This window comes from Falco cherrug, chromosome 1, assembly GCF_023634085.1.
Source record: "Falco cherrug isolate bFalChe1 chromosome 1, bFalChe1.pri, whole genome shotgun sequence".
Classification (NCBI taxonomy): domain Eukaryota; kingdom Metazoa; phylum Chordata; class Aves; order Falconiformes; family Falconidae; genus Falco; species Falco cherrug.
The window spans coordinates 15,843,805-15,857,783 of NC_073697.1; the positions used below are offsets into that span (position 1 = coordinate 15,843,805).

The 13,979-nt window shown below is 49.9% G+C and overlaps 1 protein-coding gene across 4 annotated transcripts in view; it reads right to left on the bottom strand.

Moving 5' to 3' along the window:
* NR3C2 (nuclear receptor subfamily 3 group C member 2) overlaps window positions 1-13,368 on the bottom strand; it is a 214,362-nt gene extending 200,994 nt beyond the window's left edge. Inside the window, exons 1-2 of one of the 4 annotated variants that reach the window (XM_055719866.1) lie at window positions 13,046-13,368; window positions 6,418-8,179 (exon numbers count right to left, since the gene is read on the bottom strand). In XM_055719866.1, coding sequence (XP_055575841.1) covers window positions 6,418-8,177 — 1,760 coding nt within the window. In that variant the 5' untranslated portion in view covers window positions 8,178-8,179; window positions 13,046-13,368. Of the gene's footprint in view, window positions 1-6,417; window positions 8,195-11,328; window positions 12,211-13,045 lie in introns of those variants that run through there. The other 3 variants (XM_055719875.1, XM_055719880.1, XM_005440897.3) reach the window with 3 other exon arrangements.
* Window positions 13,369-13,979: the final 611 nt, after the last annotated feature.

Genomic DNA, 13,979 nt, shown 5'->3' on the forward strand with positions numbered 1-13,979 from the left:
CACGGATCTCACGCTCAGAGGAGACTGCAGCTGAGGCAATTCATATGCTGAGCACCAAGTACTGTGTAGCAACCAGCTGCATGTGAAAACTGATAAAAGTACTAAACTTAGACATATTTAATACCTGTTTTTCACATGCTTTTTAGTTTCTTCGTCGGACCATTTTTATCACTCTTACATAGCCATATTCTAAGACACATTTGCCAGAGAACAAGTTATGGTTTGATATTCACCCTAAACTGTGGTATTTTCTGACGTCTGAGAGTTTAAATCTGAAATCACAGCACTCCACTGTTCTCCAAGAAATTCTGGCTGAAATCAGTCCATTATTAATTCCAGCTCCTACAATTTTGTTCAAAAATTCAACACAAACAGTTAAAAAACAGAAACTGCCTTGTAAAAAACATACTCTGAAAATACAAGTGCCGAGATTATGGCTTGGCAATGCATTATCTTTTAGCAGAAATATGCGCTTAGAATATTTCATCGGCTCGTTTCCCTTATGGTCCCTTCATTTGTTCTTGTGCCCATGTCACCCCACACTGCTCACCAAGTTCCACTGACCTGATGGACTTTAGAGCTTCAGACTGAACCGGACCAGGAACCCAATGTGGCTCTCGCACACAATGTGCCCAAACAAAGGGCAAAGCCACAGTCAGACCAGGCAAAGGCATGGCCCAACAGTGTATTTCGCCACTGCAAATAATATATTATTCAGCTAGAAACAACGTCCGGCAGCAACCGCTACTCAATACTGCGTTCAGCAAAGAGCCAGTAGGTAGCTAGAAATGGGATTCAGCTGGGCAGAGCAGGTTTAAGTTCCGTTAATGCTAACTGTTGGTTGAGTAAGGCCAGGTTACTGAAACACAACAGTTTACTCCCTCTGCAGACAATATGAGTACTGCACGAGTACCGATGCCGCTGCGGTAATCCCTATGCATGCTTACCTACGTAATTGCCATGCACATCCCATAAAATAGGACGGGGACATTTCTGTACGGTACATATTTCAGACATCAGTGTCTTCCAGCCCTCATGAAAATGGACTGATCCATACTGTCACAGAACATGGGTAATCAAAATTTCTTCTGCTTGCTAAAATCTGTGCACGAAGGTGATCCCACCTTCCCCCTTTTCAGAAAACTGTCAAAAGAAGATATCATCATGAGATTCTGTGTCACCAATAGTGATAGAAAAGCTAGGAAACAATTATTAACTCTCATCAGAATAAATTATGGCAAGCTGATTTCCAACAGCCAAGTTTTGCAAAGTTCAGCAGTACCAGCTGGCAACAGGAATGTTTTAGTAATACACAACACTACTTACCACCCCCCCACCCCCCCCCAAAGAAACAAACGTCCCCTAGATAGTGCAATATGGATTGACAACGGAGCTCTTTTTCCCCAGTTTTGGAAGATCCACCCATTTACAGAACACAATTTTCCAGCAACACTGGAAATTTTTCCCTGACACAGCACAGGAGTCAACTGACGTGTATAATTTTAAGGGAAAATAAGGCATCATTAGCAGTCACGTTGTCATCCTTTATATAGATTTTGAACTCCTCAATAAAAAGAGCAAAACAAGAAAAGAGCACCCTCCACAAAGTAACAATAAAAACTGCTGTAGAAAGTACAAGGCTATTAAATGCATGCTGGTACACTGAAGGAGAACCTTTAGACCTCCTGGCCTGACATACTAATACAGACTCCTAACGTCTTTAGTGAGAAATAAAGACATACATATGTAGACTCCCTGTTGTATCAAGATTATACCCAGAGCTGTTGAAAATTACACAAAATTATACAAGAACCTACAAAACCAAGTGTAACTTTTCAAACTGAAAAAAAACCCAAACCCCAAAAGGACAGATTTAAGGCTGCAGTCTATGATATGAAAGAATCATCGGCAAAAAACAACTGCACAGTAAATTTGTGAGAAGCTAAAAGGGAGAACAGTCCTGTGAAGCACGGAGAATATTTTAACAGCACAGCCTTTTTCCCATAAAGTCCATCAGCAAACAAACAGAGGTCAAGGCCATTCATAAATTCTAAAAATAATATTTACCAGACCTTTATCTCTCTGGCAGGTATAATTCTGATAACTGACTATTCTAGATAATATTTAACATAAAAGTTTATTTACAAAAATACCTGCAATAGCCTGAACCCAGATCTTAACCAGAACCACTGACTCAAGTCAGTGAAGGTACACGTAAATGAAGATCATGTTGTTGTTTTGGGTTGGATTGGGTTGGGTTGGGTGAGGTTGGGTGGGTTTTTTCAGGGGCTGTTACAAGTCGGGTCTATGGAAAAAATACTGATCCATGTGAATGGCTCAACAACAGATAGGTATAAGAAGTCTCTAAAATACTGTCAATGTTTGATCAAAGATTTGACCATAAACCCTAAGAAGTCAATGACAGTCTTTCAACTCCTTTTAAGAGACATAAATTAAGACTCTAAAATATCATGAAACACTGCTTTGAAGAGAATTCTCCTTGTCTAAATGACAACAACTGAAACATAACTATTGATACATGTATGCAATCTATGTTAAAATTGTGAACTTTTTTAATAATAACACATCAAGCTGAATTCATCACACACTGGATTACACCAGTGGAACTGCCAGGAAGAAAGTACATTAAGAGTATCAGCCCTTTGCTTCCACCATAACTGCTCAGAAAAGCAAGTACATATCTGTACATATATGAGTTAATATGGAAATTAGAGGAAGAGGGCACATTTTCAGAGTAAGCTTTAGGTAAGAACTGATGCAGCAGAAAGGTCATCCTCCTCGATTTTTAGTGTTGTTTCAAGTAACCGTGACATTTTCCTAGGCTGTTTTGAAAATTCTAGGATTGGCACGATCATAAGGCTTAGGCTGGTACCCTGATTCAGAGGAGCAATCACCTATAAGTGGAATGTTTTCTGGATTTTTAGTGTAGGTTTTCCTCAATGACATCACACACACCTTCTTTTTCAAGCCCGCTTTGCTATTGTTTAGTTTAGAAAGCAGTATTTCTTAGAAATGCCATTCAAGGAGGGGGGGGTTTAGACACACAGACAGACAGGTATGACTCACCCTGTATTAAAAATTAGACATGTAAAAATCTTTCAAAAATAAAGACATGCTCTGCATGCATATTAGGAGAAGAAAAGCATTTAAAAGAGAATAAAGAAATCTGGGTTTGCCTAACAGGCTCTCGCTCCCCAAACACCACAAGATGCAATGTTATTAAGCTACTACCAGCCATCTAAAAAGGAACCATAACCCTGGGCATCTAATAAAAGTAACTGAAGGAGAAAGAGACCTGTTCTAGATGACAGTGGTTACTTGGCACAGTCAACAAGGCAGCAAGGCATTTTAAATGCCCAAACTATCTTTATTAGACACTATCAGCAAGTATAACCAACTCAAGAAAGGTAATATTTCAATAGGAAAAAAAAAATTGTACAGTAATATTCTAATGATTCATTTTCATTGTGAAAAGACATCTTCGTTCCTGGTCACCCACTCCTTTACACCACATAAGCTGCAATCAAAAGCAGCCTAAAAAAGACCTTGAAGTTGAGGTTCAGAAAATAATGTTGCCAAAACAAGGTATATTCAATGCTCGTCATCTACTGGCTTTGGGAGCCACGTAGCCCATTTTTTCCCTTTACCTTAGTCTTTGCTTATGGCGATTTATATTACAGGGCAAGTGTATGTGAAAATAGGTGAAGACTTAGAATAGCAGAAACTTTAAAATATTGCAGATTTTGAAGGGTTAATCACATCCCGTCAAAGTCTGCAAAATGTATGATGCTGAATACAGGTGATGCATCTGGAAAAAAACCTGACTGGAACAAGGATCTGGTCTGGATGTGGAGTGCAGAGGTGTGATGCTGCTGTTCTGACACGAAGGAAGAGAGACTTTGCAATCCCCATACCATACTGACATGGGACAGCTGAAACCCACCTTGGGCTGCTGGGTCTGACACAGTTTTAAATGATGAGTGTTTTATTACAACACTTTGGAGAATGAACAAACTTGCACGATTTCCTCTGGTTTAGCTGGAATGCAGCACCAAAATAGGAGAAAAGTAAAGATCACTTTGAGGTTTGTTAGCAAGAGTGAGCTTTTACATCTGTGACATCCTGTTGAGTCTTTAGGACTTGTCAGCCAACAAACACCTGAGCAGGCATCTATGTGCTCAAATCTGTACTGCTAAAACGACCTCTACCTGAATTTACCTTGAAACTTGTAAGGGCTTTGCACAGGTCCCCAGCTGCACCTGTTAGCATAAAGCCATTGCCAAGCAGATTAAGAGCAACATTTAGTTAAATAATGGGGCTGAGTTAAGAGATTTGAAATGATGACACATGTTCTAATCTGAACTACAGATCAGGATGCCTGAAGTGTCGCAACCCTGCAGATTTCCATCACTTGAACAGAATTCCACACCTGCAATAATAGCTCTGAGCACTAAAAATTTCAGGATTTCAATCCTGCAAAGTAACAGCTACACTCACTTGCATATTTTACTCAGGTATCAGTTCAGAGAACAAAGAAAAGTGTATCACACCCGTGCCATTGTGAAGCCTGATGACACAGATTATCCATTTATTGGTCTAAAGGTAGATAGAAGAGAAAAGGCACTATGGAGCAACGTTAGATCAGAAGGCTCCTCCAAAAGCCTTACAAGAAACTGTCATTCAGAATGCACATATTGATGACAACCACACTACTACCCGCATTTCCCTGTTTATTGTCCCAGTCCTTGCAACACATGGCAACCCTGACTCAGTGCGAACAGCACTTACTCGTGCAAGGGCTCTCACAGCTGGAAGGAGCTGCTTGCTCAAGTAACAGCACCCAACCACAAAGGCACTGAAATACTGGGTCTTTACTGTCACGCATCCCATCCGTCTTCTAGTGAACTTTTCTCACTACATAAATAATGCAACGTATGAAAATTTCATCAGGTAAAATAACTAGAAAACAGGAACTTCATCTTCCTTGATCCAAGAAAAGCATATTTAAGCCAAGCCTGGGTGATAACAAATATCCAGCTACGTCCAAAGTTCAGCACAGAGGTGGGATACAGCCCTTTCAAGTTGAGAGAGTTACATTAAAAAGTGCATTCATTAGAGACCATCTCTGAAATAACCACAGAAAAAGTGAAGTATGGCTTGCAAAATGATAAGGAGATTGTAGAGGTCTTAGACAGATCTGAGAATAAAATGGAAATACTTAGTCTTTTTTTTCTCCTTGCGGGTAGGTAGGCTGTTTTCCCTCCTCAAAAGCACCATTATTTTAGGTATTATGCTTTTCACTGCAACACCATTTTTTCAGAAATATTTAGCATCACACAAATATGGAAAACACTACGCATTCTCTTCACTCCAAGAATAAGGCAGACGTTTCATTCACTGAGGGCAGCTGTGTATCCCACGATGGAAAAAAAGACTTGAGAAAGGTAAATGCAGATTCTGTTACCCGCTATTTCACTGAGCTGGAGCACAAACCTTTGGTGAGCCTGTCGGACACATGAAGAGGCTATTTAACTATCCTAACCCAGTCATGCTGTCAGATGGGCTGAATAACTTGTAATACTATCAAACTAGATAGTTTATGAAAGTAAGCGTCCTCTGTGAGATACATGAACATCTGTTTGCTGAAGATGTGTTTCCACGAATTAGCCAAGAAACAAATTCAAACGACACTTGCATACTTCTCTCCCACCAAAAGTGAGGAGATCAGTTTATCCATTTATCCCTCTCAAATGCGTCAAGTTTTAACAGCCCTCCTCCTTCTGGAGGCATTTTTCTATATATACAAACCAAATGTTCCTACAGTTAAAATACAGAAATAATATGTTGCCACAGGCTTGTAAGGTTTAGTTTTTAAAGTTAACCAGTTAAGGACTAGTGCAAACTTGTAACCATGCATCTTTACAAAAACAGGTTCCTGACACTATCGTTTTCTTATCCTCATCTCAACATTTCATCTGAAGTACAACACATTCAAGCACCAGCTAAGAAAGAATAACCATTATAGGACACACGAGAGCAATTTTACTAAGCTCTCATTATGGGAAAAACAACATTTATAGTAGTAAGAGCTCATAAACATACTAAAGCTACACTTTCCAATCTAATAAGAATAGAATATAGTATGTTCTTTTTAAATATTAAAGCCAACACTTTCTATTAAAGGCAGAGTAAAATACAGCAAGAAAACAGCCAATCTAATGATAAGAACTGAAATGCAAACAAAGAATTATGCATCAGTTTGAAAAATACCACCCTGGTCCCCATTTTAATTCACGCCTCATTCATTTAATGCAGGGGGAGAAATAAAAAAAAAATAAAAAAAACCCCAACAAACAAACCAAACAAAATGGAAAAAGAAGTAATTTGTCTGCTCACCTGGACACGTTTTCTGGAATGTACTCTAGAACTGGATACCCATCACTTCTTCTGGATGCCAACTCTGAATGCGACTTCCAGGTCTCCACTAGCGTGCTGACGGGAGGGAACGAGCTCAAGTGCTGGAACGCCTGCTCTCGAGCAACAGGCCGTGACAAAGATATCGTGCCTTGGGCACCGATCCTGTAGTGAAATGACTGTCCACCTGAATTTACACCCACAATGGCAGAGGATGGTATACTGTTTTCTTGGTAATAGCTGCCATCGTCAGGCTCCTGCTTAATTCCCACACGTAGGCCTGGATTTGGAAAACCGCTACCTTCACAGCTTCCATCAAATGAAGAAACAGGTGGTCCTAAAATCCCAGAAAGAGAGTAATAGTCTTTGTCATCCATAAAAGAAAAATACGAGCCATCTGTAAATGGGAAAGGATTTACTGTTTGATTCCCTTTAAAAGAGGCACCAGAACATGGATGCTTGGCTGACTCTTGCTTCACTGGTACTGAAAAGGGGGAATCGGAGTTTATTTTGCTGCTGTCGCCAATGCATGCACTGCCGAACGAACCATCTGGCTCGGGTTTTATGAACTGAACAAGGTTCATCTGACTGTTGTTGGAGATGGCATTCTCCATTTCCTCCATCTTAGGAAACGCAAGCTCTTGAGCACCCTTGTCTTTTGTTTCTGGACTGGGAACAGTATCTTGGCTTCTGCTAGGTCCCGCCGGTGTGCCGGACGCTGGGAATCCCAGGGAGTTGTTTACGGGGCTACAGATGGACGATCCCACAGTGCTAACCGCTGGACTAGAACGAGTAGACCTATTATTGGCATTGGAAGGGCTGGCGATGGAGCTCCTCGAGTTCAGGTTCGCAGGACTGGACACAGAAGATCGCATAGTGATATTATTGGGACTCGAGACAGGAGATTTCACGCTGCAGTGGCTGGGAGGACTAGAAATCGGTGATTTCATGCTACTTATAGGGCTAGAAAGCGGAGACCCGACGTTGCTAACGTGCGCGGGACTGTGCAACATAGACCCCCTGTTTTCAATGTTCGGCGAGCGTGACAAGGGGGTTCCCTGGCCGATGGGGCTGTGCACGGCAAAGTTCCCAAAGTTAGCAGTAGTTGCGGACACAGAGTTAACTCCTGCAGGACTACACACTGAGGAAACCATGTTCTGAGGACTGCAGCCCGAAGGGCTTTTCTCTTGACACATGATAGGGCTTTTCACAATAGCATGCATGGCACCACCGTTCACAGCGTTCCCGGAGTCCGACATCAAAGACCTCAAGGGCCTGCTGGCGCTGTGGAGGGGAGAAGAGCAATGGCCGTTCTCCTTATAGAGCTTCACCAGCTGCTCCACGTTCTGGTAGATCTTTCCTGGGCTCCCCTGGTTCTGCTGATCGTAGGGGTAATCAGCATCTCGTATTGAATCCATATATAGACCCATGGATTCCGCCACTGTTGCCGACAGCTCCTTTGACTCCGTTTCGGTTTTGATGTCAGAGGGCAACAGACCAGGCTGACTGCTGTCTTGCTGCAGGCAGGCGAGCAGCTCGGGCTTTTCTTTGCTGTTTCCTTGACTGCTGCTGTTTGCAAAAGCACCGGCAGCGCAGCTTACATTCACAATCTCCATATAGTTACTGTCATCAGTCTGCTCTCCAGCACCTATAGAAGAATACTCCACAGACTGAGAAACTTGACCCCACCGTCTCTCCATATCTAAGCCTTCTGGGTAGCTGTGGTATCCTTTTGTCTCCATAACTAGCAAAGACATACACAAAAAAGTAAAATTAATAAGTGACAGGACAGCGTGACTTCCTAAGGAAATTTCCTAATTTCCTAAGGAAACAAGGCGTATCCGCTCACTCTGTCCATCCTCCTGCCTGCCTGCCTGCCAGTCCCGTTTCCCTGCGCCATCCATCACCTCTCAACCATTTGTCCAATTTCAATCAAACAGAGGGAAAAGGTCTCATGGATATGACAGCCCTACAGGTTCCAAGAGAAAACCACTCAGCACTTAGAGAAGACCCAAATTATCGCTCCCCTGCCCCGCCCCTGGAGCGGCTCGGCAATGTCAGCACAACCACCGCCTACCCTTGCCAGCCACAGCCCCGGGGCCAGTGCCAGCAGCACTCCGCACCACCCCTCACCCAGGGACCCGGGAGGGAAAAAGGGAAGAGGGTAGCAAGGAAGGAGAGGAACCAGAGAGGTCCTGAAAGGAGGACACGGCTGTGGCAGGCAGGACATCAACCCCATGGAAACTGCTCATCGCAGCCAAGGGCTGCTCTAGTCCTCCAAAAACCTTCCACTGCCGCGCTACAGGGACAGCAAAACAAGTGAGGCTGGTAGGCTACGGGGGGTTCTCTTCACCATCCAGCGTTAACACCGGGTGCTTTAGAAGGAAGCAGCAGTTCTGAGGGGCTGCGAGGCGACCTGCCTCTTCACAGCTATACAAACTGCTCGTACAGCCACTTGAGGAGACACAAAGGATAGGCTGAGTGGGAGGAGTAATGCAAAAGTTGAATGGGAAACGCTTCTGCCACAGAAGAACGGGATCAGATTAGGCAGGGAATGCCTGGCTATTAAATGGATCTGTAATTCTGCAAACCTCCATGGCAGCCAGCAAGAGGAAATCTAAAGAAAACCAAACATTGTTCTAAAGTAGACCCTAAGAAAACCTTCCCATCCCTGTCTTGAGGCAGGGAGCAAAATGCATGACCTAGCCTCCATTATTCTGAAAATCACATATAAGTAACAACAATATTTTTTTTCTTTAAAGGAACTGGCTCATTAGAACTGCAGAAACTCAAGTGCCAATAGTTACAAGTATTACGAAGATATTTTTTCCTTTCAGAATATATTAGTTTTCCAGTATTTAATTTGGTGTTTAATCCCTTAACACTACTTAAAAACGCTATTTTAAGCAAAATTATAAAAACAAAGCAAAACAAAACCCTTAAAATGAATGACTCCAATACTTCTTTGCCCTTACTTACTATAACTATGGCCCTACGCCTACATTCCCCTCAAGCACAAATTTTATTAGAACATCATCATGTGTAGCAAATCACATTCCTATAGTCGAAAATTTTCAGACAGAAGTGCCCACTTTCACATAAAGTCACTCCCAGATAATCACCTACCCCTGATTTAAGTGCAGAGCAAGCCTAATTCCTAGAGAAATCAATTGCAGCTGTGAGTGACCAGCATTTCTAAACCCAGGAAACTTAGTTAAGGCTTAAAATTAGCACGTAAGTGAATTTTAACCCTCAGAACCAGCAGCAGAGCCATTGCATACCAGGAAATCTCAGTTATAGGCCTAATGTTACACCGGTGCATAAGCTTTGTAGTGACTTCTCCCACAGCAGCAAGTTTCAAACTTCACACATAATCAATAGGTGAGCACACTTTAAAACTCCAGAAAATAAAAATCTGGGTCACGCAAAGGAAAAAAGATACATGAAAATGCCCTGGTCCTGCACGTCTAGAGAGGCGCTGTCTAATAAATATATCCAAGAGGCTCAAAAACCAGCAGAGAGATTATTTGTGGCCTGATATAAGTTTGGTTTAAAATGACATTATAAATTTGTAAGAATGCAACAGCAAAAAGATTTTTGGAGAGTGCTGGTTTCTGACACCTCTTAGCGCCTCGGTGGATACTAGAACTGAATAATCATCTCATGGGCTGCTGATAGCATACGGGTTTGCTTTCCTTCTTCTTCTTTTACACAGAACTTATAACAACTTGACGAGCATGTTTATCCGCGGTACCCACACTTCACCTACTGCACAGACATGCCTTTTCACTAACTTTCACTATGCAAATCCGACTGTGGGCTAAACCATCCACCGACCACAGAAGCCGAGTCCTGTTCCATACCAGAACCGAGACCATCACCATACGATATTTTGCAGAATAAAGCTCGTATTGTAAGCACAGCAGTTTTTCCAGACACCCCCACCCCACAAGAAGCACTCGAGTCACATATTTCACCCCCAAACATATCAACAAATACAGCCCTCTGCAGTACACATCTCCAATCAATCAGGCATGAAACCAGTTTCGCAGCAACAGACAAATAAAAAATCAAATGGTACCTGGTATCCCTGCAACCAAAAGGTCACCTAGCTACAGGAAAACCCGAAGGAAAGCCAGGTTCATAAATACGAAAACGATGGCTCAAGCAACCACACGATTCTTATTTCTGGGTGTTTGCAAACAAAATTTTCTTGAAGTTTCACCGCCTGCCAGCCGCTTCACCGACACAAAACTGCCCACGGGACCCGAGTTGCATCCTCAGAGATGGGCTGGGGCTTCCCCGCGATGTGCAAGGCGGGCAGCCGGGGGGGTGGCCCGGGCGCTCCGTCCCCGCACACACACACACGCGTGTGCGCAGCCCCGCAGGCGGCGCGGACGCTTATCGCCCTGCCTGCCCTGGGCTCGGCGGGGCATCACCGCGGCGCCCGGGCACAGGGCACCGCTTTGCCCACCTAACCGCCCCCCCCCCCCCCCCCCCCGCTTTCCTGCAGGTACAGTCCGGATTGTCACGCGTGGGGGAAGCGAGCAGCGGGCGGGAGCGAGCTATCTCGCAGGCGTCCGCCGGGGGTCGGCCTGAGGCGGGGGGGTGTGTGGAATCCTGAGAGCCCCAAACCGCCCCGCCCGCCGCCCGGACCCCCAAGCGATGCGGAACAGCGCTTTTTTTCCGCGCAAACGCCGTTCCCCACCCCCCACAGCGGAGAGGCTCTGGGTGACATCGTGACACCCCCCCTCCCCGCACACGGAGGACACGGAGGGGGGGGGGGGGCCCGGTGCCGAGCCACGAAGTGCCCCGCCCCCCTGCCCCCCCCCCCCAGTGCGGGTCAGGGTCAGGAGCGGCGCCCCCCTCCCCGCCGCCCCGGCCCCGGGGTACCTGTTGCGGCGGGGCGCGTCTCCGAGCCCCCGCCAGCGCGGAGGGCGGCGCGGAGCGGAGGGCGGCGCGCAGCGGAGCGGAGCGGCGGGGCGGGCGGCGCTCACCCCCCTCCCCCGCCTGTCCGCCCTCCCTCCCGAGGCGCGTTGCGCCGCGCCGCCCGGTGACACGGAGCGGCACCCGGGAGGGGACGGGAAAAGGTGCCAAGTCCTTTAAAAACATGTCACATGCCCAGATAAAGTTCAAGTTTACGTCCCGCCCGCCGCCCGCCCTCATTGGCGGGCAGGACGCGGAGCGCCGCGCGGCTGGGGCTAGGCCGCCGCCCCATTGGCTGGCTCGCGCCGTCAGTCACCCGCCGGGCGACATGACTGATACAAAGTTGCTGCGACACAGGCTGGAAAACGCATCTCCTTAAAGCCGCAGGGGCCGCCGAGGCCGCGCAACCCCGGCCCTGCCGGGGGGGGCCGGGCGCCCCCCGCTGTGCTGCCCGCCCGCCCGGAGGAGCCCCCGGGGGAGGCCGGCGCGGCGGCTGGCCGGGGCCCCCCGCGGGCAGGTGAGGTGCGCGGGGCGCGGCCGCCCCCGCCCGGTGCCCGCGCCGGCGGCAGGGCCGGGCATCGCCTCTCCGCCGGCCCGGGATTTCCGCCTTTCAGCGGCGCATGAATTTGCACGGTACCGATGCAGCGGTGATTTAACTCAAAAATAATAAAAAGAAAAATAATTAAAAAAAAAAAAAGAGGGAGCGCGCGAGCGGAACGGCGGCGGTGCGCGGGAGGGTTCAAGGACTCGTCCTCCGCGCTCCGCCGGGCTGGCTCCGCTCCGCGGCAGCCGCGCATCCCGCCGGGCGCCCTCGCCCGCTGCCCCCCCCACACCCAGCGGCAGCGACCCAGACGGCCCCCGGCTCCGGGGTGCTGCCGACCCCCCCGGCGCCCGCGTCCCGGCTCCAGGAATACCCTTTTCCCAGGGAAAGGAAAAAAAAAAAAAAAAAAAGACAAGACGCCGAGCAAACTTTCAGGCGCTGCGGTCCCAACTCGCTCTGTAAATAACGCCCCCAGCCCCCGGCGAGCGGCCGGCAGTCGCTGACGCACGCTCCCGAACGGCCCCCCGCCCCGCCGAGCCCCGCTGCCAGCCCCGGCCCCGACTCGACAGCCCCCTCCCGGTGCGCCCCCGGCCCGGCGGGGACAGCTCCGCGGCCCGGCGGGGTGCCAGAGGTGCCCCCGGGAGCGGGGCGGGGGGCTGAGCCCGCCGGGGGAACGGCAGCGCCGCGCACCGCGCCGGGGCAGCGCGCACCTTCGCCCCAAGCCGCCCCCTGCGCGGCCGCCCGCCCGCAAACGCGCGGGTCCGCGTACGCGCCGCCCAGCGCGGTTTGTATTCGGGAGCCACCGCGAAAGCGCAAACATGCCCAGGATTCGGGCTGTCACGTGCCCCTCTCATTTTCATAAGCTGCCAAATATCGACCCGCACTCGCGGCCCCGGCGGGTACGGGCCGAGGCGGCGGCTCCCAGCGCCGGCAGCGCGACCCGCGGAGCGGCAGCGGCCGCCGCCGCGCTTCCCCCCCGGCGCTGGCGCTGCCGAGCAATGGACGTGTCCTTCCCGCGAAGTTTTCACTGATGGGGACGGGACTGGCCGTGACCTGGATAAGCCGGCTGGTGTGGCGGCCACCCGCCCGGCCCCCGCCGCCCGCCCCCTCGGCCCCCCGCGCAAGGGTCCGCGCTGCACTCACCTCCCCTACGACATGGTGGCGCGGCGGGAGGAGGCACGGCCCCCAGCTACTGCCAGCAAACCATCCGAGAGCCCGCACCGCCACAACAGGGAAAGGAAAAAAAAAAAAAAAAAAAAAAAAAAAGTACGCGGAGGAAACGCCGGGAGCGGGGCCGGGCAGCGGGAAGGGCGCTGCTGGCGGGGCCGGCGGGAGGGGGCTGCGGCGGCGGCGGCGGCAGGCGGCGGCGGGGTGCCCGCGGCTCGGCGCGGCGCGGCTGGGCGGACAGCTCCCACCATGGACGCCTAGGTGGGTGGGTGTTCCCGCGGGTCACACCCTCGCCCGCCGGCGGAGGGGAGCGGGGGGTGGATCCAGCACCGGCGAGGAGCGGGGGGGGGATTTGGGGAGGCGGGGGGAGAAAGAGGGGCGGGGGAGGGAGGGAGAGAGACACCCTCCGAAAAAGAAAAACCAAACCCGAAAAAAAAAAAAAACTTATGTCATTCCAGGTAAAACTCCCATCTGCGCCACCAAGGAAGAGGAGGGAGGAGAGTGGCGAGGGTGTAAACTTTTTCCTCCCCCCCGCCCCCCCGGTGCCGCCCGGCCCCTCGCAGCGCCCGGCGGCCGCGCCGCCCCCGCCGCCCCCTCCCGCGCCGCCCGCCCCGGCGGCTCCCGGCGGCTCCCGGCGGCGCGGCGCCGCGGGGTTTCTCACGCACGGAGCCCGCCGCCGCGGTTCCTGGTTCGCGGAGCCGCCGGAGGAAGGGAAGGAGGGCGGGCGGCAGGGAGGCAGGGCGGGCGGCGGGGGAGGAGTGTCTCCCCGCGCCCTTCCCCAGGCGGAGCGTCTCTCCCGGCGGCGGCGGCGGCGGCAGCAGCGGCAGACCCCCCCACCCCCCCCGGCCCCATCCGACCGCCCCGCTCGGCCCCGGGGCAGGATTGCGGGAGGAGGCTGCGCCCCGCGCGC